Source organism: Myxine glutinosa, chromosome 8 (assembly GCF_964187855.1).
Source record: "Myxine glutinosa chromosome 8, kmMyxGlut1.1, whole genome shotgun sequence".
Taxonomy (NCBI): domain Eukaryota; kingdom Metazoa; phylum Chordata; class Myxini; order Myxiniformes; family Myxinidae; genus Myxine; species Myxine glutinosa.
Window position 1 is genome coordinate 154,186,707 of NC_136268.1, and position 23,313 is coordinate 154,210,019.

The 23,313-nt window shown below is 43.0% G+C and overlaps 1 protein-coding gene across 5 annotated transcripts in view; it reads right to left on the reverse strand.

Moving 5' to 3' along the window:
• LOC137433040 (mitogen-activated protein kinase 8) overlaps positions 1-23,313 on the reverse strand; it is an 83,026-nt gene that overhangs the window by 3,797 nt on the left and 55,916 nt on the right. For 3 of the 5 annotated variants that reach the window (XM_068125451.2, XM_068125450.2, XM_078783896.1), the window contains exons 7-12: positions 21,885-22,050; positions 17,766-17,837; positions 15,704-15,886; positions 13,402-13,526; positions 9,957-10,020; positions 7,939-8,016 (exon numbers count right to left, since the gene is read on the reverse strand). In XM_068125451.2, the coding sequence (XP_067981552.2) occupies positions 7,939-8,016; positions 9,957-10,020; positions 13,402-13,526; positions 15,704-15,886; positions 17,766-17,837; positions 21,885-22,050 (688 nt within the window). Of the gene's footprint in view, positions 1-7,938; positions 8,017-9,956; positions 10,021-13,401; positions 13,527-15,703; positions 15,887-17,765; positions 17,838-21,488; positions 21,561-21,884; positions 22,051-23,313 lie in introns of all 5 variants that reach the window. The other 2 variants (XM_078783895.1, XM_078783897.1) reach the window with 1 other exon arrangement.

A 23,313-nucleotide genomic window follows, 5' to 3' on the forward strand; every position in this document is an offset into this window, starting at 1 on the left:
CACCTCACCACCACGTCATTTAAAAACACCTCACCACCACATAATTCAAAATACCTCACCACCACGTGATTCAAAACCACCACAACGTTATTAAAAACACTTCACAACCACGGAAACAAAAGTTTGAGGGAGTCGTTAAGTGACAACACAGACACTGCGCAGATGTGTAGATATATAGATGATATCTATCTATAATTCCAGTAATCTCTGTGTGTATGTCTGTATGTATGTCTGTATGTCTGTATGTCTGTGACCGCTGTTTCTCGACAACCACGGGTCCGATATACTTGCAACTTGCCAGGTATATTGCTGGGGACCCGAGGATGTGCCTTTTCAAGGTTTCATATTAATCGGACAAGTAGTTAGCGAGCTATGTCCAAAAAACGATTCAACCAATCAGAGAGCAGCGAGCTATCACGTGTGCCGAACGTGGCGAACAGACTCTGCCTCGGACGGCACATTTGAGAGCGTATTCATTTATTTCACGTTGGCAAACTATGTTGCCGTTAAACTATGTTTTAAAACTAATTAAAACTAATTTGCGATTCATCGTAACTGCGATTTGTCTTTACCAAACTCCGCAAGCCGTTCGCTTTGGACCAAACCATTTCATGTAAATAGAGGGGGGGGGGATTGTCACCGTACTCGCAAGCCGTTCGCTTTGGACCAAACCATTTCATGTAAATAGAGGGGGGGGATATAATTTTAGATATACTGTATATATAGTACGGGCATGCCCTAGTATAGATAAATGACTATACCCGAGTTGCCGTTTTGTCATGGTTTAAACCAATCATAATTCGAACAATTATTTTGCACAAATGTATTTGTAATATACGTGATATCACATTTTATAAACAATTGAAGTTGGAAAAAAAAATTCCCGAAAAAATTAAATATATATTGGAAATTTTTTCAAAAACAATACCCTTCGGACATACCGACGGGAGAGATATGTGCATACCAGAAGTTTGGTACGATTTCACAAAAGTTTGAGAAAGTAGTTCAGTGACAAGACAAGACAAGACAACACAACACAAGACAGACACTGCACAGATATATATATATATATACAGATACACATATTGTTTTTTGGGTTCTCTTTAATAGCTCTGGACTTCTGTTTCCTCGTATAAGCTGCTGCATTTATCGCGTTTTCTTTCTCAGTTGATCCCTCTGTTTCATTCGATTCCATTTCCATGATAGTACTTGGCCTTTTTCTGCACGGCCTGGCTTATTTTTTATTGTGGCAATGTTTTCCTGTCACTTTTTGTTGAATGAGCAATGCTACTGAGAAGCTCACAGTGTTGATTTCCTTCAACCCGGCTGACCTTGGTATGATTTTTCCAAGTGCTGTGTTGGTTCTCCTCACCAGCATTTTTGTCTTTATGTTATTTGCTAAGCTGTAGAGTTGGTCTTTCTATGAGTGGTATCAATCTCATCTCTATTTTGTTGACCAGCTCTTCCTCCAGTTCACACTGCTCTTCATCTTCCATGTCTTCTTCCTTTCCCTCATTCTGCCATTCTCACACCTTTTCCTGCCCATCATTATCTGCCCCTTCCTGCACTTCATCATCTACTTATTCGTTCTGTGGGTCTTCCTCCTTTTCATGCCCATCACTATCCAGCCCTCCCGTCCTTACCCCTCTCCCTTTTCCATTCCCAGGTTGCAGGTTGTAATCAGCAACTGTGCTGTGCATATCAGTATGTATGCTTAGAATGATGGAAGACATTTTAAAAACAAGCATTGATGCAAATAACCTTTAAAGATCCCTATTTTTCTTTTGGTTTCACACTTGTATCAGAGTTCATTTAATTTTATTGGATTTTGAAGTCAGGTACTTTTTCCTTGCCCACCCGGTAAAATGAAAACTATAGTTATAAGTGAGGGGAATGCAATGAATACGTGTCTGTTTGTTTGTTTGTTTGTTTGTCGGAAGAAATGCATTGAAACTTGGTGGTTGGACCAAGGCTGTGTATGCAAATACAACAACAACAACAGCAACAACAGGCATTTTAAGGCGATTTTCGCTGCGAGAGCAGGGGTTAGCCTTACGGGCCCCATGACAATCTTCTCCATTTTGCCCTATTTTCTATATCTCCCTTTGTTAACCCCCTTGCCTGCATTTCATCTTCCACCACCTTCAGCCAAGTCTTTCGCGGTCTTCCCCGTCCTCTACTTCCTTCTACATTCATTTCCATCACTCTTCTCAACCAATCACTTTCATCCTTCCTCAACACATGACCAAACCATCTCAACCTGTTTCTCGTCACACCATCCATCACAAGCTCAATTCCCATCATCTTTCGCAATTCATCATTTGTCTTCCTCTCTCTCAACGACACTCCGTACATCCGTCGAACCATTCGCATTTCCACCCTTTCCAGCCTTCGTTGCTGCTCTACGTTCATTACCCATGTCTCGCTCCCATAAATCATAACACTTCTCACACATACAGCATACACCTTTCCCTTCAGCTTCAATAACACTCCCCTCCTCGTCAGCACGCCACTCAACCCCCCAAAACCTCTTCCATGCACATCTCACTCAAGCAACCATTGCCAAGTCTGATCCACCTTCTCCAGTCAGCATGTCTCCGAGGTAGCAAAATGTTTTCACACCTTCCAGCTTCAAGCCGTCTCCAAGATCCAACTCAACATTTCCTCCATCTGCAGCTCCCTCTGTGCACACCTTACACTTGAAAGTAGCTGCCACACTGGTTAATGACCCTCTCAGACCACTACATTTTTGATGAACCCACTCAGCGCACATTGTACATTGAATGGAGTTTACTCCGACACCCTTCCTGCACACAGCACACGGCCACTTCCCAGTTCCTTCCACCTCACCACATGCTTTACCACTTGCCATCATCTTCGTCTTTCCGATATTCACCTTCAGACCTTTTGTCTCCATCAATTCCTTCCACTTGTTCATCTTCTCCTTCAGTCCATCAATACTCTCCCCAATCAACACCAGATCATCTGCATACAACAACTCGCACGGTAAACCCAGCTTTACGTTCTGAGCCAGCACCTCCATCACAGCTACAGATAGTAGTGGACTTAGTACCGACCCCTGAGGCACTCCCACCTTCACCTCAAACTCACCACTGTTCCCGTCCTTCGTCCTTACAGCTGTGCGCGCTCTCTCATACATTGCCATCACAACTCTGTTCAACCATTACTCCACTCCTTACTTCCTCAATGCCCATGTCACTATTTTGCATGGAACCCTATCAAATGCTTTCTCCAGATCAACAAACCCAAGAAACAACTTCTTCCTCTTCTCCATGTACTTCTCCTGCAACTGCCTTACAATAAAAAGCGCGTCTGTCGTTCTTCTTCCTGGTATAAATACAAACTGCATTTCGATGATCTTCACTTTCTTCCTTATCCTCTTCTCCAACACCCTTTCCAATACCTTCATTCCATGCTCTAATAACTTTATAGCTCCATACGAGCCACAGTCGAAAGGGTCACCTTTCCCCTTGTTTCGAGGGTCGAGGGTACTCACTTCCCAATCCACTGGAATGTGGCCTTCTTTCACCACCAGATTACAGATCACTGTCATTCTCTTCACACCCCAACTTCCCGCTGCCTTCAACATATCACCCACAACTCTCGTCGGCCCTCCCGCTTTTATACTCTTCATTGCTTTTATTGCAACCCTGGTGTTGGGCTAGCGGCTAGGGTGCCGGCTTAGGATCCTAGGATCCTGGGTTCGAATCCCGGTCAATCGCTGAATTAACGCCAGGGGGGGTTGACTCAGCCTGTCATCCTTCCGAGGTCGGCAAATTGAGTACCAGTTCACTGGTAATTCCCTGCTTGTCGTTAAAGGCGGCAAAAAGGGTTGGCGTCAGGAAGGGCATCCGGCCGTAAAACATTGCTTCAAAAAGGGGACCGAAAAACAACAACAACCACAGTTCCCGAAAAAGGCCAACCCCCGCTTGCGGGGAAAAATGGCCTCTAAAGGTGGTTTTTTTATTGCTTTTATTGATTCCTCAACTTCCTTCTCAGTTATCTTCTCTGCCTGTCCTAAAACTGGGTTACTCTCTATGTTGCCGTCCCATTCATTCATGGCATTTCCATATATCTCTTCCATCTTCCTTTAATTCCATCTGGGTCCACAACGATTTGTCCCACTTCATCCTTCAAATAACTCACCCCCATCATATCGCACCTCTCTTTTGCTATCTGCTTTGCAATCCTGAATACCGCTCTCTGACCCTCATCCGAATCCAAGCGTTCTCCGAACATTTTCCTCCATGCCTCCTGCGCCTTTGCTACCTCTTTCTTTGCAGCCTTCTAAATTTCATGCTCTGCCTCTTCTGCCCCCGTACCCTTCACCTTCTGCCACTCCTTGAACTTCTTCCTCTTCTCGTCAATCCTCTTTCCAACTTCATCATCCCAACACCATGTTTCCGAGTGCCTCGGTGGTCCTTTTGTCCATCCACATACCTCACCAACGGCTCCAAACAGACTAGCTTTCATTGACATCCAACCACTTTCAAGCTCAACCACATCATCCTCAACCATACTCAGCCTCTCTTTTAATGCCTCCCTCACTGTCCCCTCTTTCAACCTCCACACCTTCATTCTCAGTTGGTACTTCAACCGCCAAGCTCTCCTCGCACCTTTCACACTTATGTCGCAGACAACCAAGTGGTGCTATGAAACAGCCTCCTCCCCCAGGATCACCTTTGTGTCCTGGAGGTGCCCCCTATCTCGCCTATGCACCATCAAGTAGTCAATGGTTGTCGTCGACCCACCTGACGTGCATGTAACAAGCTTATTATCCTCTTTCTGGAAGCGAGTATTACAAATCAACAAACCAGCTCCATCAGCAAACTCCAAAATCCTTTCACCTTCTCCATTCCTCACACCACATCCGTAACCCCCATGAACTCCCTCAAAACCGTCCATACTCCTTCCCACATGTCCATTTAGGTGTCCTCCTACCACAACAACTTCCTCATATTTCACGTTTTCAATCAGCTTCTCTATCGTACACCAGAACTTGTCCTTCTCTTCATTGCTCCGACCGACCTGCGAAGCATATACCGAGATGACATTTACTAAGAGCTTTCCAATCATCATTCTCACCATCATCAACCTTTCACTCACTCTAATCACACTCACCACACTGTCTACAAACTCCTCAGAAAACAGGACACCAACACCATTCATGCCCTCCAGGCACCCTTGCCACACAAACTTGTATTTCTGTCCCTGCCTACCCTTCACCATTCTCACACCACTTCCCTTCCATCTCATCTCCTGCACGCAACATATGTCCACTCTTCTGCTGACCAAGACTTCCACCACTTCTCCTGATCTCCCTGTCATTGTCCCTACATTCCATGTCCCAAACCTCAGAAACCGATCTCCACGTGGGGCATCAGACATTTCGTCGTCATAAATGGAGTTATTTCCACCCTTGCTTCGATCGGGTTCCCCACCTTGATTTTTGATGAGAGGGGGTGAGGACCCCCGCACGGAGTACTTCGGGCTTGGTCTACTAAATTGGGAAAGCCATCTCAAACTTATTTAACCCCCTCCCTCTCCAACTAAACCCCCCAACCCCTTCAAACCTAGCTGCTCCCGTATTCCGTAGGGAGCAGGTGTTTCTGACAACATTAATCAGACAACAGGGTCTAGCGATATATCGATATACTGGTTATAATTATCAGTATAATTTTTCATATCGATATACCTTATTCCGAAAAACGTCGATATGGGGGAAGGGTGGGGGAGGGGAGGGGGGGGGGGGGAAATCGGTATATCACCAACAAATCGAAGAAAGGTGTTTACAACTCTTAAATACTGTCCATTAAAAAGCTTTGCTGCACACATGGAACAGAGGAACAGAGGAACATAGGATGTAACAGGAAGTATGAACAGTACGTTTTAACTTTTAACCCTCAGCACCTGAGCACCGTGTGAGCAATCACTCTTTTATTTGGCATTGTGGCTCTTTTTAAAGCAATTGGTGATTTGATATGGATCCGATTAATACCAGTACAGCGGCGATAGTGATACTGGCCTATGATGATTACCAAATGCTTTAAAACAAATATGTTACCAATACAAGTTGAAGTTGGAAGTAAAATAACCATTCTAATCATGGGGAAGAAAAACCCCTTGTGGAATAATTTTAGTTGAACAATCCAATTTTTAATCCCTCTTTAATCCATTAATCCCTCCATCAGTCCATCTTTTGACCCTTCTTTAACTCCAGCAACCCATCCGTCGCCGGTCCCTCGACCTTTAGCTTCCAAACAGCAACTCCTCAGTCCTCACGATTCTGCCCTTTTTGCCTTTCAAACCCCGTAACTCCCATGGGAAACTTCCCTTACCTGAATCCACCCGTTGGCTCCTCATTCTCAAACTCCTCCCATCGTCCGATCACCTCCAAACTCCCACTTCACATCATCCTCTTAAAACTCCCACCCCACTCTCCATTTCATTCCATACCCAAAACCATCCCCCTACCACCACGCCACTAATTGCCCTATTGTCTTTCCTAATTATCCAGTTGATTCAGTACAATGGACCAGATTTACCCCGTTTAAGTAATCTTCTACATATATACAAAAGAAAGTTTTTGTTTATTTGTCTGCACGTGCTAATCTCGTGAATGGTGAAAGATAGGAGGAAACCTCTGAAACAAAAAATGTCGGGACGGGTCCCGGGAAGGTTATAGGCTAGGTGGTGAAGCCGGTCGAGGCCCACCTCGGCCGGGCTAGGCCCATTTCGCAATTAAAAGCTGAGCTGAATTATAGTAGTCAATATTCTACGGCCGCGAGTAAAAGCTGAATTATAGTAGTAAATTCATTCAAAAAGAACTAAAAATGTCGGGACGGGCCCCAGGAAGGTTGCAGGCTAGGCGGTGAGGCCGGTTGAGGCTGCTTCGGCTGGGCTGGGCCCATTTCGCAATTAAAAGCTGAGCTGAATTCTAGTCGTCAATCTTCTACGGCCGCGAGTAAAAGCTGAATTGTAGTAGTAAATTCATTCAAAAAGAACTAAAAATTTCGGGATGGGCCCCGGGAAGGTTACAGGCTAGGCGGCGAGGCCGGTTGAGGCCGCTTCGGCTGGGCTGGGCCCATTTCGCAATTAAAAGCCGAGCTGAATTCTAGTAGTCGATCTTCTACGGCCGCGAGTAAAAGCTGAATTATAGTGGTAAATTCATTCAAAAAGAACCTGGGCAAAGCCGGGTGCTTTCGGCTAGTATCATATAAATACAATAATATCCCTTAGCGAGTCAGCCTGTGCAAACCACCATGGAATTAAATCGATTTCTTTACTTTCTTCTCTGCAAAACTCCCCAATTAAACTCATTACAGGCGATTATTGGCACTAAAATTGTCATTATTGTAAACCACAGCTGCTCGCTAAGGGTAGTGGGGGCGGGAGGACAAAACGTTTTGATGGACAAAACGGAACCCGTTTTTACTCTTTATCAACCAAATTATCTATCGTCCAATTGCCATAATTTGTAAAGATCAAGAGTGCATGATGTATGCGGTGAATTATCGTGTCAATGATTTGTAGGTCATATATGAATAAGTAATGGCCCATTAGATATTTTTAGAACCTGTGTATAAATTTTTTTTTTCTGAAACTCATATAATGGTATGAAGCCACCGATATATCAATATTGAAAAAAATCGATACCAACAGAGCCTATCAGACAACTTGTATAATTGCACATCTGAAGAATAGGAGACTGAGCGAATGGCCACTCAGCATTTGCCGATGGCAGTCTCTCTGTGCAAATTGAAAAATGAAGCAGATTGTATGTACTGTAATCACGATTAAAGCGAGATACAGAGCAAGTGAAGCAAGATTGGAGGAGGAATAATAATTAAATTAAGTGTAAATACAAGCTGAAGAAAAGGCAATAGGAGAAGAGAGATGGCTGAATAAGGTACAAACCAGAGGGAGATGGCTGACCCTTCACAACCCCATTTCTGTTTCTCTCCTCCCAGTCTAGCACCTCTGTGTAGATGCGTTCTTTGAAGAGACAAAAACAAAGAACAAAAAACAACAGGTTATTTAAGGTCTGATGGTAGAAAAACAAACAAAGAATACCACAATGCACATCGATACACAAAGCTTGATTACAGAACAGAACCTTTCCAATATATAAGGCAATGGGAAGTGGGAGAAATGAGCAAGCTAGACTTTCATGGAGAAAAACTATTTGTCACTTTATTGTGACAAATCAAACGCCATTTTAGTACACAGCAGTTGGCAAATGTGTATTTTTGTGTCTAAACTTTTACAACTTACAGCGTCTTCAGAAAGTATTCACACCCCTTGACTTTTTTCACATTTTGTTGTGTTACAGCCTGAATTTAAAATGGGTTAAATTGAGATTTTTGTCACTGATCCACACATAACATTATGTCAAAGTGGACTTTTTATTTTTTTTTAGAAATCCTTACAAAATAATTCAAAATGAAATACATTATTATCTAAATTACACAAGTATTCAACCCCCTGAGTCAACACTTCGGAAAAGCGCCTTTGGCGGCGATTACAGCTTCAAGTCTTCTTGGGTATGTTTGCATCAGCTTTGCACATCTGGATTTGGAGAGTTTCTCCCATTCTTCCTTGCAGATTTGCTCAAGCTCTGTCAAGTTGGATGGGGAGTGTCAGTGAACAGCAATCTTCAGGTCTTTCCACAGATTAATCAATGGGATTCAAGTCTGAGTTTTGGCTGGGCACTCAAGGACTTTCATATTCTTGTTCTAAAGCCATTCCAGTGTTGTTTTGGCTGTATGCTTGGGGTCATTCTCCTATTGGAACGTAAATCTCGGTGCAGTTTAAGGTATTTTGCACACTCTGAAGCAGGCTCTCATCAATGATTTGCCAGTATTTGGCTCCATTCATTGTTTCCTCTAGCCCAACAAGTCTCCCAATCCCTGCCGCTAAAAAGCATCCCCATAGCATGATGATGATGCCACCACCATGCGCCACAGAAGGGACGATGTCAGATGCGTGATGAGCTGTGCTCTGTTTCCCCCAGATGTAGCACTTTTCATTAAGGCCAAAGAGTTCAATTTTCGTCTCATCACACCACAGAATATTTCTCTTCATGTTCTCAGAGCCTTTCACGTGCCTTTTTGCAAACTCCCGGTGTGTTGTTATGTGCCTTTTTCTCAGGAGTGTCTTCCGTCTGGCCACTCTCCCATAAAGCATAGATTTGTGAAGTGTTGCAGAGCCTGTTGTCCTTCCAGCAGGTTCTCCCATCTCAGCTAAGGAACTCTGTAGTTCTGTCAGAGTGGTCATTTGGTTCTTGGTCACCTCCCTGACCAAGGTACTTCTTGCTCAGTTTGGTCGGATGGCCAGCTCTAGGAAGAGCCTAGGTAGTACCATATTCTTTCCATTTCCAAATGATGGAGCTCATTGTGCTCTTGGGAACTTTCAACAGTCTAGAAATTGTTTTATACCCTTCCCCAGATCTAAGTCTCCTTATAATTATATCTCTGAGTTCTACAGACAGTTTATTGGACTACATGGTAGAGATTTGCTCTGACATGCACCGTCAACTGTGGGACCTTATATAGAAAGGTGTGTTTCTTTGTAAATCATGTCCAATCAATTAAATTGGCCACAGGTGGACTCCAATCAAGTTGCAGAGACATCTCAATGATGATCAAAGGAAATTGGTTGCACCTGAGCTCAATTTGAAGTGTCATAGCAAAGGGATTGAATACTTATTGACTTAAGCCATTCCAGCTATTCATTTTTAATTATTTTGGGAAAAATTTCTAAAAACAAAAACTCACTTTGACATTATGAGGTATTATGTGTTCATCAGTGCCAAGAAAAAAATCTAAATTTAATCCATTTTAAATTCAGGCTGCAACACAACAAAATGTAAAAAAAGTCGAGCAGTGTGAATACTTTCTGAAGGCACTGTGCAAGTGTGCAGAACAAGGCCTCACCTTTCCATTCCTCAATTGTATGTTCCCTCTCATCCAACTTTTTGTCGTGAATCTTAGGAGGGGGCTGAAGAGAAGATGATGAAGGAATGGAAGAGAGACAGAGAGAGAGACACACAGACAGAGAGACACACAGACAGAGAGAGACACAGACAGAGAGAGAGACACAGACAGAGAGAGACACAGACAGAGAGACACACAGACAGAGAGACACACAGACAGAGAGACACACAGACAGAGAGACACACAGACAGAGAGACACACAGACAGAGAGACACACAGACAGAGAGACACACAGACAGAGAGACACACAGACAGAGAGACACACAGACAGAGAGACACACAGACAGAGAGACACACAGACAGAGAGACACACAGACAGAGAGACACACAGACAGAGAGACACACAGACAGAGAGACACACAGACAGAGAGACACACAGACAGAGAGACACACAGACAGAGAGACACACAGACAGAGAGACACACAGAGAGACAGAGAGAGGGAGAGGGAGAGGGAGAGAGAGAGAGAGAGAGAGAGAGAGAGAGAGAGAGAGAGAGAGAGAGAGAGAGAGAGAGAGAAAGAGAAAGAGAGACAGAGAGAGAAATTTGCCAACAATTTTAAAGCCATCCTAACAACAACATTTTTCCCACGGATCAGAACAGTATATCAAAATCACATTCTACATACAAAGTTGCACATCTGGAGTTCAAAGGACTGACACATCACATTAAATAGAGGAGATACAAACAAAGAACATGTTTTTTTTAGGTTGTCTGTGAATTTCTTCAATGACAAAAATGTTCATAGAATGGCTCCTTCAAGACTTTTTTTAAACGGGATAGAGAAATATTCACGAGTATAAAACAGCAGAGATACTTTCTGTTGCAATTTGTTCAAGGATGACCAAATATTTTTCATAAAATTCCTGTACTAAAGGTTTAAAATGTTATGTGCGCAGCTCTGGAATCGGAGGAAAACTACTTCACTTCACCTTGGTGGTCGATACAAATATTTGTAACTTGCGGATGATATGCTTGTCCATGATGGGTGGTGGGATGGAATGGCATTTGAGAGGATAGTCAGGCCATAGAACAACAAAAACGATCCAGTGAAGAACAGAAGGGACAAAACAATAACAATCCCATGATGGTAGGGCCTGAAACACCACCCAATGGAATGCTGCGATGTCATCCCACACAGAGAATGCTTGGACAAATGGTGCACTTTCAACTTGGCCAACGGAACAAAAGGACGAACAGGAGGTAGATTTAGAAGCCAGAAGTAGAATTGTACACCAGACTTCATTACGTCGATGAAATTTGGTGATGATCCGTCAAGCGGCGAGACACAGAACCGGACGCACAAACAGACTTGGTATTATTTAAATCGATTGGTGTTTGTTTAATCTATTGCTGTCAGGTAATTGGATTTTGTAATAAAAACAGGCCCCCAGTACAAATTAAACTACTATTTCCAAACATCCATGAGCCTATTTGATTTGTACACAATGGGATTATTGGTGTATCTGTAGCAGTTATAAGTTAGATGTAATCAAGGAGCTTGCCTATTTCAGAACTACGATGAAGTAATGGGAACTGATTATTTCTTAAATAATCTTCAGAACAAAAATCTTAATACAGAAAATCATAACAAATCACATATTTCATATCACAGACTTGGCATTTAATATGGAATATTTTTTTTGTGGGGGTGAACTTACTTTTCAAGATGTCTTAGAACCAAAAGTTCATTGGAATTATGTTGAAATTATTCTAGATTTTGTTAATGTGACCTTTAAAAGAAACAAAAACCACATTTGACATTTCGAAGCAAATAAATTGATCCTTGAAAGTGATGTAAACTGATATCGAACTCAATTCATGGACAGTACTGTGTTAAACTTCTGCACGTTTTCCAGAAGTATCTCTTTATTTTGCACATTAGCCAAATTTTTTTTTAACAAAAACAAAAGTTAAATTACGACTGGGATTACAGACATTAAAATTACAGTTCAGTACTTCGTGTAACCCCCACGAACATTCAGGAGAGCACGTACACGTTGAGGCATGCTGTTCACGAGATTTGCCAAGGTTTGGACAGGAATCGCTTGCCATGCAGTGACAATAGCCTGCTGCAATTCACGCACAGAGGTCGGCTGCTGGTCCAAGTGGTCGATTTGACGCGTTAATTCTGCCCACAAGTTCTCTATCGGAATCATATCCGGGGACATGGCAGGCCACTCCATATGCTCTACACCACGGTCAGCAAGAAAGTGTTGGATCATGCGAGCACGATGAGGCCGTGCATTGTCATCTTGGAAGACAAAGTTTCCTCGAAAGGCTGCACAAGCAAATGGAAGCAATGTTTCTTCCAGAATGGCCCTGTACTTGAACTGGTTCAGGTTTCTACTCAGAACAACCAGGTCAGTTTTGCCTCCTGCATGAAAAGCAGCCCAAACGGTCACCCCACCACCTCCAGCTTGGACTCTTGGCACTATACAATCTTTGTTGTAGGCTTCATGCACTTGTCTGCGCACTCGGACGCGGCCATCTTGACGATAGACCAGAAATCTAGACTCGTCACTGAAGATCACGTGATTCCAGTGTCCTGGCTGCAATTGACGGTGCTCTCTGGCCCACTGCAATCGGCGCTGGCGGTGTTGTCTGGTCAGGCGTGGCTTTCTCAGGGGACGCCTGGCACGATAGCCTGCTTGAACCAGTCGTTGGTTGACTAGCCTTCTGGATACAGGCACATTTGTCAGTTGCTGCCACTCAGCCCTAAGCCGATTAGCTGACATGGTACGGCCATTGCGGACTAACTGGTGCAGCTGGCGATCATCCATCCTTGTGGTTCTGCGGGGACGTCCTGGCCTCGGTATTGGAGTAGGGACACCCCTCTGAGCATTTCGTTTCAGGATCTTTGACACCTGACCTTGAGTGATGCCATACTGCCTAGCAATAGCACGCTGTTTCATGCCGTAATTTCGTAAAGCTACCACTCCATGACAAACAGCATTGTCGAGTTGACGGACCATCTCCAGAGGAAGCGGAAATAACTTTTGGAGACGTGCAGCAGTTGTTTTCCACTAATACAGAACGCAACAACCCTTGTATACCCGACTGTGAAGCCAATCATCAAATGCACCTGTCCGTACATTTTGCCACGTCACCTGTGATATAATCCTGTTGTTGACTTCTTACTGCGACAGACAATCAGTGACATGGTTCTTTTAACAAATAAATCACCAAAGTGTAAAAGAAACTCACCAGATTGATATACTGAGTTAAGAAAGTAAACCCGTCAAGAAAAAAAAACATATTCCATATTAAATGCCAAGTCTGTATATAGCAATTGCAAAAGAAAGGAAAGAGAAGGGGGGGAGGAGGGTATGTGGAAGAGAAGAGGTAAAGTGAGAATGTGAGAGTATGCTGAACATCACTCTTACCGCTTCGACTTCACTGGGGTCATACCAGATGTTGATGTATGGGTGAGCCAAAGCTTGGTCCACATTGATTCGCCGTGCCGGGTCGATTACCAACATTTTTGAAAGTAGTTCTCGAGCCTGGCTTGCTGAACACAGAAAGTTACAGACACGTCGATGTACGATTGCATATTTCATAGGAAAACAGAGTAAACAGATTTGTGACAAATCTTGGGGAAACATCTTGTGAGAGTACGAGGTCTACACTGGCTCTCACATTGGCGATTTATCAAATTTCATGGAAATGACTAATCTTTGATGAACATGTCCACATTGCAGAAAATGTTTCGTATGCAGCCTATGGGTACTGGATTGCTTCATTTTTCTGGAAGCGCGTTTGTGATGCTGATGCAGTGCCCCAATTACCAGTGAGCTGGTACTCAATTTGCCAACCTCAGAAGGATGACAGGCTGAGTCAACCCCCCTGGCGTTAATTCAACGATCGACCGGGATTCAAACTCAGGATCCTCGGATCCCAAGCTGGATTAATGGGGATATAAAGGATCATGGTTTTGGATGGGGAAAGATATGAGATGGTGGTGAACAGACCGTTAGGGAAGAAAGGCATTGAAGAGTGTGGGAGTTTGTTTCAGAGGCAGAAAAAAAAAGAGGAATGAAAGAGTGAAGGTGAGCAGAGAGTCTTGATTTTGGCAGTTTCACCAGAAGAGGGATGCTGGCAGATCTTGTGTGTCCTGCAGAAATATTTGAGGGACAAATCATCGACAAAGTAGGGGGTGCAGGTCAGAGAGAGAAGACAGAAAGGTAAAAGACAGAAAGACCACCAACCTGTCTACGGTGAGTGAGTGAAAGGCCCTCGGAGTTAACTTCATTGTGGGAGATTCCAATGATTCTGAAAGCTTTGGTTTCAACAGGGTGAAGACGAGCTCGGTGTGAGGCAGGAGCACTGGCCCAGAGGGGGGGACAGTATTCCATTGAGCTGCGGATGAAAGCCTTGTATGTGGTGAGGAGCTCAGGTGTGCCAAGGAAGGACTTCGCACGATGGAGGATGCCCAGTCGGCGACTGGCTTTGGAGGCCAGCTTGGAAATGTGGTTTTCCCAGGAAAGATCATGGCAGATAGTGAGACCCAAAAGCTTGAGTGACAGAACTTCTTCGAGAGGATTTTTGAGAAAGTAAGATGGGAGAGTTTTCCAGACGGTCTTTTCGGAGAGACATAGTAAGAGTGTGAGATTTGTCAGGATTGAAAGACATGTTCCACTTATTTGATCAGTTTGTGATTTTGTCCAGGTCTGCAGAAAGTGAAGAGGCTGCTGCCTGTCGATCTGAGGGATGAGATATGGAGCTGCAGAGAGTGGAGTCATCAGCAAAGAGATAGAGAGGATTTTCCAGCGAGTTGGAGAGATCATTTGACAAGATCACACGATGACGATGACAAGATAGGAAGTCCGCGAAGATTTCCATGGATACCATAAGAGGAGAGTTTGGTGAACAGAGCAGAAGCAGCAAGTCCAGAGTAGAGTGGCCTGGTCTGAATCCAATTGATTATCTGAGATCCAGCCATTGGAAAAGAGGACGGATTTAACATCAGAAGCGATGATGATGAATGGCCCCTCCACACGTCTATCCCTCTTTTTCCAAAAATGTGCAACGAGCTTCAACATTCTCTTTATTTCCATTCTTCCCTGCAGGTGAAGACATCTGTTCATCATCATATCAGATCGATCTCAATCCAAAACCATGATCTTTTCTACGATTGTTAACCCCCACCACAAATCCCTCCTTCCAAAGTTTACAGTTTTTCCCACCTGATAGTTTCCTTCTCTGTCCATCTTCTCCATCCCGTGCATCCTTTCCTGTCCACAATTCATCCCCACATCCATTGTTTGTCCAAGTCTCCCCTATCTTGTCCTTCAACTCCACTGTTGGTATTTCCCCCCTTTTTCTTTGCTGTTCCTTTTGTCCTTTTATGTCCTTGATTCGTTCAGGTGTACTTGTACTGGCGCTTCCACAAGCCTTGACTATGTATTCCAAAAAAAAAAAAAAAAAAAAGTACCCCAAAAAAACAACAACTAAACAACACCCGTTATGTAATTCTCACCTCACTTTGCACACTCAGACCCTCACGCCCTAAACAATACACACTGCACACTACACACTACACACACACACCACACTACACACACACCTTCCATATTCCCAATCCTCTTTCACAATAAATGACCAAAAATTCCTCAATAATGGCATGGTGCATTTTTTAACCATTACCATGCCGGTAAACATTGGTGTTACCATAAGTGAGAACCTCACCTTTCAGGCGGTTGTTTTCAGAGTCGGCAGGGAAGAGCATGTCAGGGAAGAGCTTCTCAAAGCTGCAGCCAGTATACTTTGGTCGATTTTCCACATAATTCCTCACAGTTGGCTGCAACTTCTTCATGAACTCAGCTGAAGGTGTTCCAAGTTGTTCGATGATCTTGTTCCATTGGTCAATATCTAAATGCCAGCTGGCAGCTCAGGAAAATAATAATCACAAGTTTGGAAGCTCAGGCTAGTTTTAAATTAACAATGTGATATTAGAATTGTGTTTGACCAGCGATGAAACACATCGGTAAACTGAACTCGGGTATGTATGGAAGCACATGTAGACTAGTGTGATTGGTATACATGGAGCGCGTGCAGCCCATTGGATTTCATGCATATCAGGGTAAGTAGCATAGAGCAAGCTTGTTAAAAAATGTTTTGTGCAAAAACAAAGACCTTTGCAATTCACGCAGAACGGGACAAAGTACGAGAGGAAGATTAATAAATAAAACACAAGTAAAAGCAGGAAATGCAGGATGCCAAGATCAAGACTAGAGTTGAGTCAAAGTTCGATACACTCAGAATATGAGGTATTTGAAAAGCACAGTTTGTTTGGATCACAAGAAGCAAAAGCACTACACAGAGATTTTTCAATGGGCCACTAATTGGTTGTGAAAAGCCAAGCATTGGTGACATTTATGCATTTCCAGTGGGAGGTAAGAGGATGACTGAGTAACAGCAAGCATCGAGTGTAAGAAGAGCGATGACTAACAGGAGGTTATTGCAGTAACACGCTGCCTTCGGGCACGGCAACATCTGTAACTGGAATGCCACTCAGAAGAGAGCATTCCTCTGCCTGGTTGGCCATATCACTCAATGGTGAAGAATCACTTTAAAAAATTCTACTAGCTGGATCCGGATCCGGATCTTCACCAAAACTGAATCGATTCTTCCTTCTCACACACACAACCTGTCCAACAAGTTTCGTCCAAATCCATCCATAACTTTTTGAGATATCCCATTATGTATCGTTTTGGCCCTATCTCCCAATGGTGAAGAATCACTTGATCTCAGGAGAGAGCATACCTCCGCCAGGCTGAACAGTTTACGTTTTGTATCCCACTGATAGGGCCGGATCTGGATTCGGACCTGAACCAAAATCTTATCGGCTTGTTCTTGTCACCTAACCAAACCAACTCATCCACCTAGTTTAGTCATAACTCGTCCATAACTATTTTTAAATATCATGTTAGATATCGCTTTTCGCCTGATCTCTCAATGGTGAAGAATCACTTAAAAATTAAATAATTCTTCTTTCCGAATCCATATTCAGATCTTCACCAAAATCGAATTGATTCTTCCTTGTCACACACACAATCTCTCTACCAAGTTTCGTCCAAATCCATCCACAACTTTTTGAGATATCCTGCTATATATCGTTTGTGGCCGGATCCGAATTCAGATCTTCGACAAAATCTAATCATTTCGTCCTTGTCACATACGCTACATCTCTGCCAAATTTCGTCCGAATCCGTCCACAACTTTTTGAGATATTTTGTTCACAAACAAACAGACAAACAAACGGACAGACAGGGGTGAAAACATAATCTCCATCCACCATCGGTGGTGGAGGTAATTAAAGGCATTGGCCCAATGAAAACAAAAAATAATTGATAGCTTCTAGTAACAAAATAATATTGGAATTAGACAAGTCAATTAAAAATACTCGGGAAGGAGGGGGGGGGGAGGGGAGGGAGGGGGCGAATGAGGAATAATCTTTTACGATGGATAAAAAAAAACAAATTTCAACAACTGTAGCAAGTGCACTTTTGTTAAAAACGAAAAAACAAAATTTGAAGCAATTTATCGATGCAGCAACTTTTTCAGCAACGTGTGAGAATTTGCATTCCAACTCAAGGAAACATTTCCTTTGCCATTTCCTTTTTGATGGATAATTATTTTTTGCAACTGAGAGTGTATTAATTGTGTGCACCTCGCTGCAAGTGCGCTCAAAATTTCCCCAAAGATGCCTGTTGGCGTGCAGGACCTGCGTCCTGCCAGGCAAGGATACGGTCAGTGCCCGGGAAAAGCACCACACCTCTGGTCATCTCACCCATGATGCACCCCACTGACCAGATATCAACTGCAAAAAGGGAACATGGGCAGGAAAGGAGGAGGCAGGCAGGGATGAAGGGGACGGGCATGGGGATCGGAGGGATGCTTGCTTCACATGCACAAAAAAGTAAATAAATAAAAATGAAAACAAAATGTAAAACAAAAACTGTGATCAGCAGCAAAAGCCAAAATAATGGTAATTTTTGCTGCTAGCTTTTTCAAACAAACTAGCCATACCCCGGTGTAACAAACATGGCCTAGTGGTTTTGAACACAATTAATCATATATTGCAATGTAAACACAATGACCAATCTTGTTCATCACAGATACAACACTTAATGAGTCTGATGATCAAACTCTTGAGAGAGCCACATGCAGTTGCCCATGACTGAATAAAGATTTCGGAAGGTATAAGGCAATTATGTAAAAAGTCTGTCCCTGTGACTTGGTGGTCACGGAAAAGGCCAAACGTATAAGAAACGTCTTCCTTTGAATTTGAAAGGCATATTTGTATCAGAGGGTGACATAATAGGCGGAGTGGCGGGTGGTACAGAGGGCCGTGTAGCGTTATCGTTTTAAATAAAAGAACTCTGACATAAAAAAATAGACATATTTGTATCAGATAGAACAAAAGGTATGTGCTTATGAGAATAGCATCCGAGATGAGAATAGCATCCGAGTTCAATCCATCTATTACACGAGCCTATATATGTTCATGTGTATATATATTCTTGGGTAAAATGCCAGGGGCATAGAAAAGGCCCCTTTATGTATGGGTATTGCCATGTGGCAAAATATAGAAAAGAAGGGAAATTCAAAAAATCTCGTGTGCATGCTGGACTACCCTTGTGTTCTTAGGAGGAACCAGGTAATACTCTAGAAAAGTTCATATAAAGGGGCACCCTAAATATGGCAAATAAATATATTTACTTCTTCATGCAGCTGAAGAAGCTTTATATCCCTGGTGTTGGGCTAGCGGCTAGGGTGCCGGCTTAGGATCCAAGGATCCTGGGTTCGAATCCCGGTCGATCGCTGAATTAACGCCAGGGGGGTTGACTCAGCCTGTCATCCTTCCGAGGTCGGGTAATTGAGTACCAGTTCACTGGTAATTCCCTGTTTGTCGTTAAAGGCGGCAAAACGGGTTGGCGTCAGGAAGGGCATCCGGCCGTAAAACATTGCTTCAAAAAGGGGACCGAAAAACAACAACAACCACGGTTCCCGAAAAAGTCCAACCCCCGCTTTGCGGGGAAAAATGGCCTCTAAAGGTGGTTATTTTATTTTATTTTATGCAGCTGTATGAATCAAATTGGTGCCTGAATCCGACCTTTCCATCAGAATCTGACGTTTTGAGACGTCGTGCTTTATAATCGGTTTTATCTCTATCACCCAATGGTGAAGAATCACTTAAATAGATGAGGATCCTGCAGATGCGGGCAAGGGGGTTAGGGTTAACAAGGGGATATGTAGAAAATAGGGGAAAATGGAGGAGATTGTCATGGGGCCCGCAAGGCCAACCCCCGCTCTAGCAGGGAAAATGGCCTTTAAAATGCCTGTTGTTGTTGTTGTTTGATGAGGATCCTCACAAAAATCTAACCATTTCGGCCTTGTCACACACCCAAACTCACCAAATTTCGTCAGAATCCGTTAACTTTTTGAGATATCATGTTCACAGCCAGGCAAACAAACAGACAGGGGTGAAAACATTCGGACGAAATTCGGTGCAGACGTAGTAACACTGAGCACATTGGTTGGAATATTTTTTCCCAATTAATTTGGGTGAATTAGATAAAGAACTGGGCATCCTCCGTCGTGCGAAGTCCTTCCTTGGCACACCTGAGCTCCTCACCACGTACAAGGCTTTCATCCGCAGCTCAATGGAATACTGCTCTCCCCTCTGGGCTGGTGCTCCTGCCTCACACCTAGCTCGTCTTCACGCTGTTGAAAGCAAAGCATTCAGAATCATTGGAATCTCCCGTGATGAAGCTAACTCCAAGGGCCTCTCACTCACTCACCGCAGGCAGGTTGGTGGTCTTTCCGTCTTCTACCGACTCCTCTCCGGCCTTGCTCCCCCAGCTCTCTCTGTGCTCTGTCCCCCAAATATTCCTACAGGTCGCACAAGATCTGCCAGCAAGCCTCTGATGGTTAAACTGCCGAAATCTCGGCTCTCTGCTCACCTTCACTCCTTCATTCCTCTTTTCTCCCGCCTCTGGAACAAACTCCCACACTCCCTTCAATCCCACTCCTCCCTCCAGGTCTTTAAAACAGCTGTTCACCACCATCTCTTATCTTCCCCCATCCAAAACCTTGATCTTTTCTACCCCCACTAATTCACCCCAGATCCACCTTGTTTGTAATTCCAACTTCTTTCCTGGTAGTCCTGGCAGTGTCCATATGTTTTATGCCTCTCCCACCCCCTTTCCCATGCCTCCCCCCCAAAGCCCTCTCCCTCCCACAGATCTCTCGATGTCTCCATGTCTCTCGGTTCCTGCTCTAAAATGTTGTGTTGTGTTGTGTTGTGTTGTGTTTGTGTCCTTCCCCCTCTCTCCCCATCTTGTCTACCGCTCCCGATGTTATTTGTTCTATGTGTCGGTTTGTCGGTTATGTGTCGGTTTGTCGGTTTGTCTTTCTGTGTGATAAATGTTCGCTCTTTCACGAGCCTCGATCTTTTATACAAAAAAAAAAAAAAAAAAAAAAGAAAAGAAGAAGATAACAGCAGAATGAGCACCGGGGAATGGACAGCTTTGTGATGGACGAACTCTGCACGAAATTTAAACCCCCGGTTTAATTTGAAAACACTAGCCTGATGAATGAGAATAATCAAGAATTACTGATCTGCTGATCACTTGTATGTCCGAGTGAAATTGAGCAGATACTTGTATCAAAACTACAAACATTTTATTATTTACCTTATTTTACCTGTTTTGTATTTTGGAGTTAGACAAGCCAAAAAGGCTTCTCCATAGTATCTGGAACACTTATCTGATACATAAACACGTGTAGAATAGAATCCTTAAGCAAAATGTTCATCTTCACGTTCACTCACACATGAGACCGGCAATCACTTATGAACTCTTATCCTCTCCAATTAATAAAATACATTTTATTTGTCCTCCAAGTCCTTTCAGAAAAATAGGGCATGGTTGTGAAACAGCATGAACTCTCATGTTTCTATTTTTGTGTGCAAATAAATGGAACAATGTACGGACATGAAAAGGCTATTTACTCTTCACAGCCATGGCACATTCCATTTTAGCCTTTGTGGTAATTTCAAATCAAGGCTCTCAGCAAAAAGGTGTTTTACAAAGAGAGTCTTGGTGGTTGTGACAATGATGCACCTGTCAAAGGAGGTGTGCTATACACTCCATTTTACAGTCTAATTAAGGCAAACAAATGGAATTTTTGATCAAATAATAATAATAATAATAATAATAATAATAATAATGCTATTATGATTGAAATCTGTTTCCAAGAAAATTTGTCTCAATGATACTCGACAGGGATTTATCAAGAAGGATCTTGTTGCCTTTGCCTTTTTGTTATGATGTTATTTTGTGCTTCAATGCTATAAGCATGTGTGGAAGTTTAATAAGTATTATTGCTGCTCTGCTCCCACCTCCCAAACCCTTCCGCCAGCAAGAAACAGATAGAGGAAGAGGAAGAGGAAAGGTGCTGAGGATACAGTCTTTGCCTGGGAAGAGAACACGATGTCGGATCATTTCTCCGAGAACGCAGCCCACAGACCAGATGTCCACTGTGCGTCAGCGGGTGTGGGCACACCAGAAAGCCTAGTTAACTAGCTTGCAAGGAGAACATAGCAAGAGGCTTGTACACAACTGAATGACATGCAAGAGGAAAGGGTAATAGCATATTAAGAGTTTCAAGGCTGTGAAAGTACAAGCACCCATATTCAAAAGAGGAACAAGAAACAATTGTTGGACATCAAGAGATGTTCTAAGTTTCAGGAACTGCAGGGGTAAACAGTTTTACAAGTTATTCCAAGGAGATTGATGAAATATGTAAACAGGATCAGAGAAGTGATAGTAAGGCAATTAAAAAGGGCTCAATTTGAATATACCGTTTTCACTGTAGCCCATGCCCAAAATGACCTCGGGGGCACGGTAGTACCGCGTCACGACATAGGGAGTCATCATGAAGCTGTTTCCAGCTGTGCGGGCCAGGCCGAAGTCCAAAATCTTGAGCGTGCAGTCAGATTTCACGACTATGTTACTCGGCTTCAGATCCTGCATGCAACAACACATTGTCATCTCCATCCGATAAAGGTCGAGAGAAACGAAAGCACTCCATCAAGGTAACTGAGCGAGGAAAATGAAGCAAAGCAAACTCACTTGATGAAAGCAAATTGCAGCCTGAAGCAGATACACTTCCGAATGTCTTAAAATACCTTATAATAAAGACCAACAACTAAATTCTCAAAAACAAACAACAAAATAATTTTGGCTTTACTTAATTGGGCCTTAGGCCTTAGATAGTCAGTCTGCATGAAATCAAATCACTTACAAAAAAACTGCTCAAATTTAAAGCTCATTGAATAAAAAGCCTAAAATGCATATTAGCAAAACCATTTCAAACATTTTGAAATGAGCGATAGTTTTCCATTCACCTTCTCCAGTAAAATGGACGGGGTACATAAAGCCTTTTGTACCAACATGTCTGAAAGTGACGTAACAGGTGGAAAATTAATTAAAGAGTTGCTGTTGAAAAATTGCAACACAGGGCAGTTCCAAACAGAACACACCAAAACCTATAAACATACAACACATCAGAACCTATAAACAAACCACAACACACCAAAACCTATAAACACACCATAACACAATAAAAACAATAAACACACCACAACACACCAAAACCTATAAACATACCACAACACACTGAAAATCAAGGCAATTTTTATCCTTAATGAAATGTTCTCTTTTAATTTGGCACCAATGGTTATTTTCAACCTGGCGAATATATCCGTCAAAGGCTAGTGCTGCTAATTTATAGGATAGGAGGATTATGTAACAACAACAAACAAATTATGTAATGGCACTTGAAGTTCTGCGTGCATATAGCAACGACATGGCCTTTGCAAACATGGTGAACATTGAGGAAAGTCTAATTTCAAATGGGCAGATTGTTATGAAAGGGGTTTAATAAATGTAGATCCATAAACAGAAATGTAGGAAAGGTAATTATGCCTTTTGGTGACGATGCACGGAGAGGTGAAATAGGGGATAGGAAACAGAGGCAGACACATTTATATAAATATGGTCAATATTGAAACTTTACTTGTGGAAGATGATTCAAAACTCGAGTCGTTAGACATTTCAAATGAGAATTTCTAGAGAGGTACCAGACTCAGGACACATTGTACAAAGTGCAGACAGTCAGACCAGTGGAGTCAAAGAGCAGCGCTTGCGAGTAATAAGTGATGACACGTTGTTCATCGGGCACTGCATTGAGGGATGAACATCGTCTTCATCTCTCCCGTTTATAAGGGG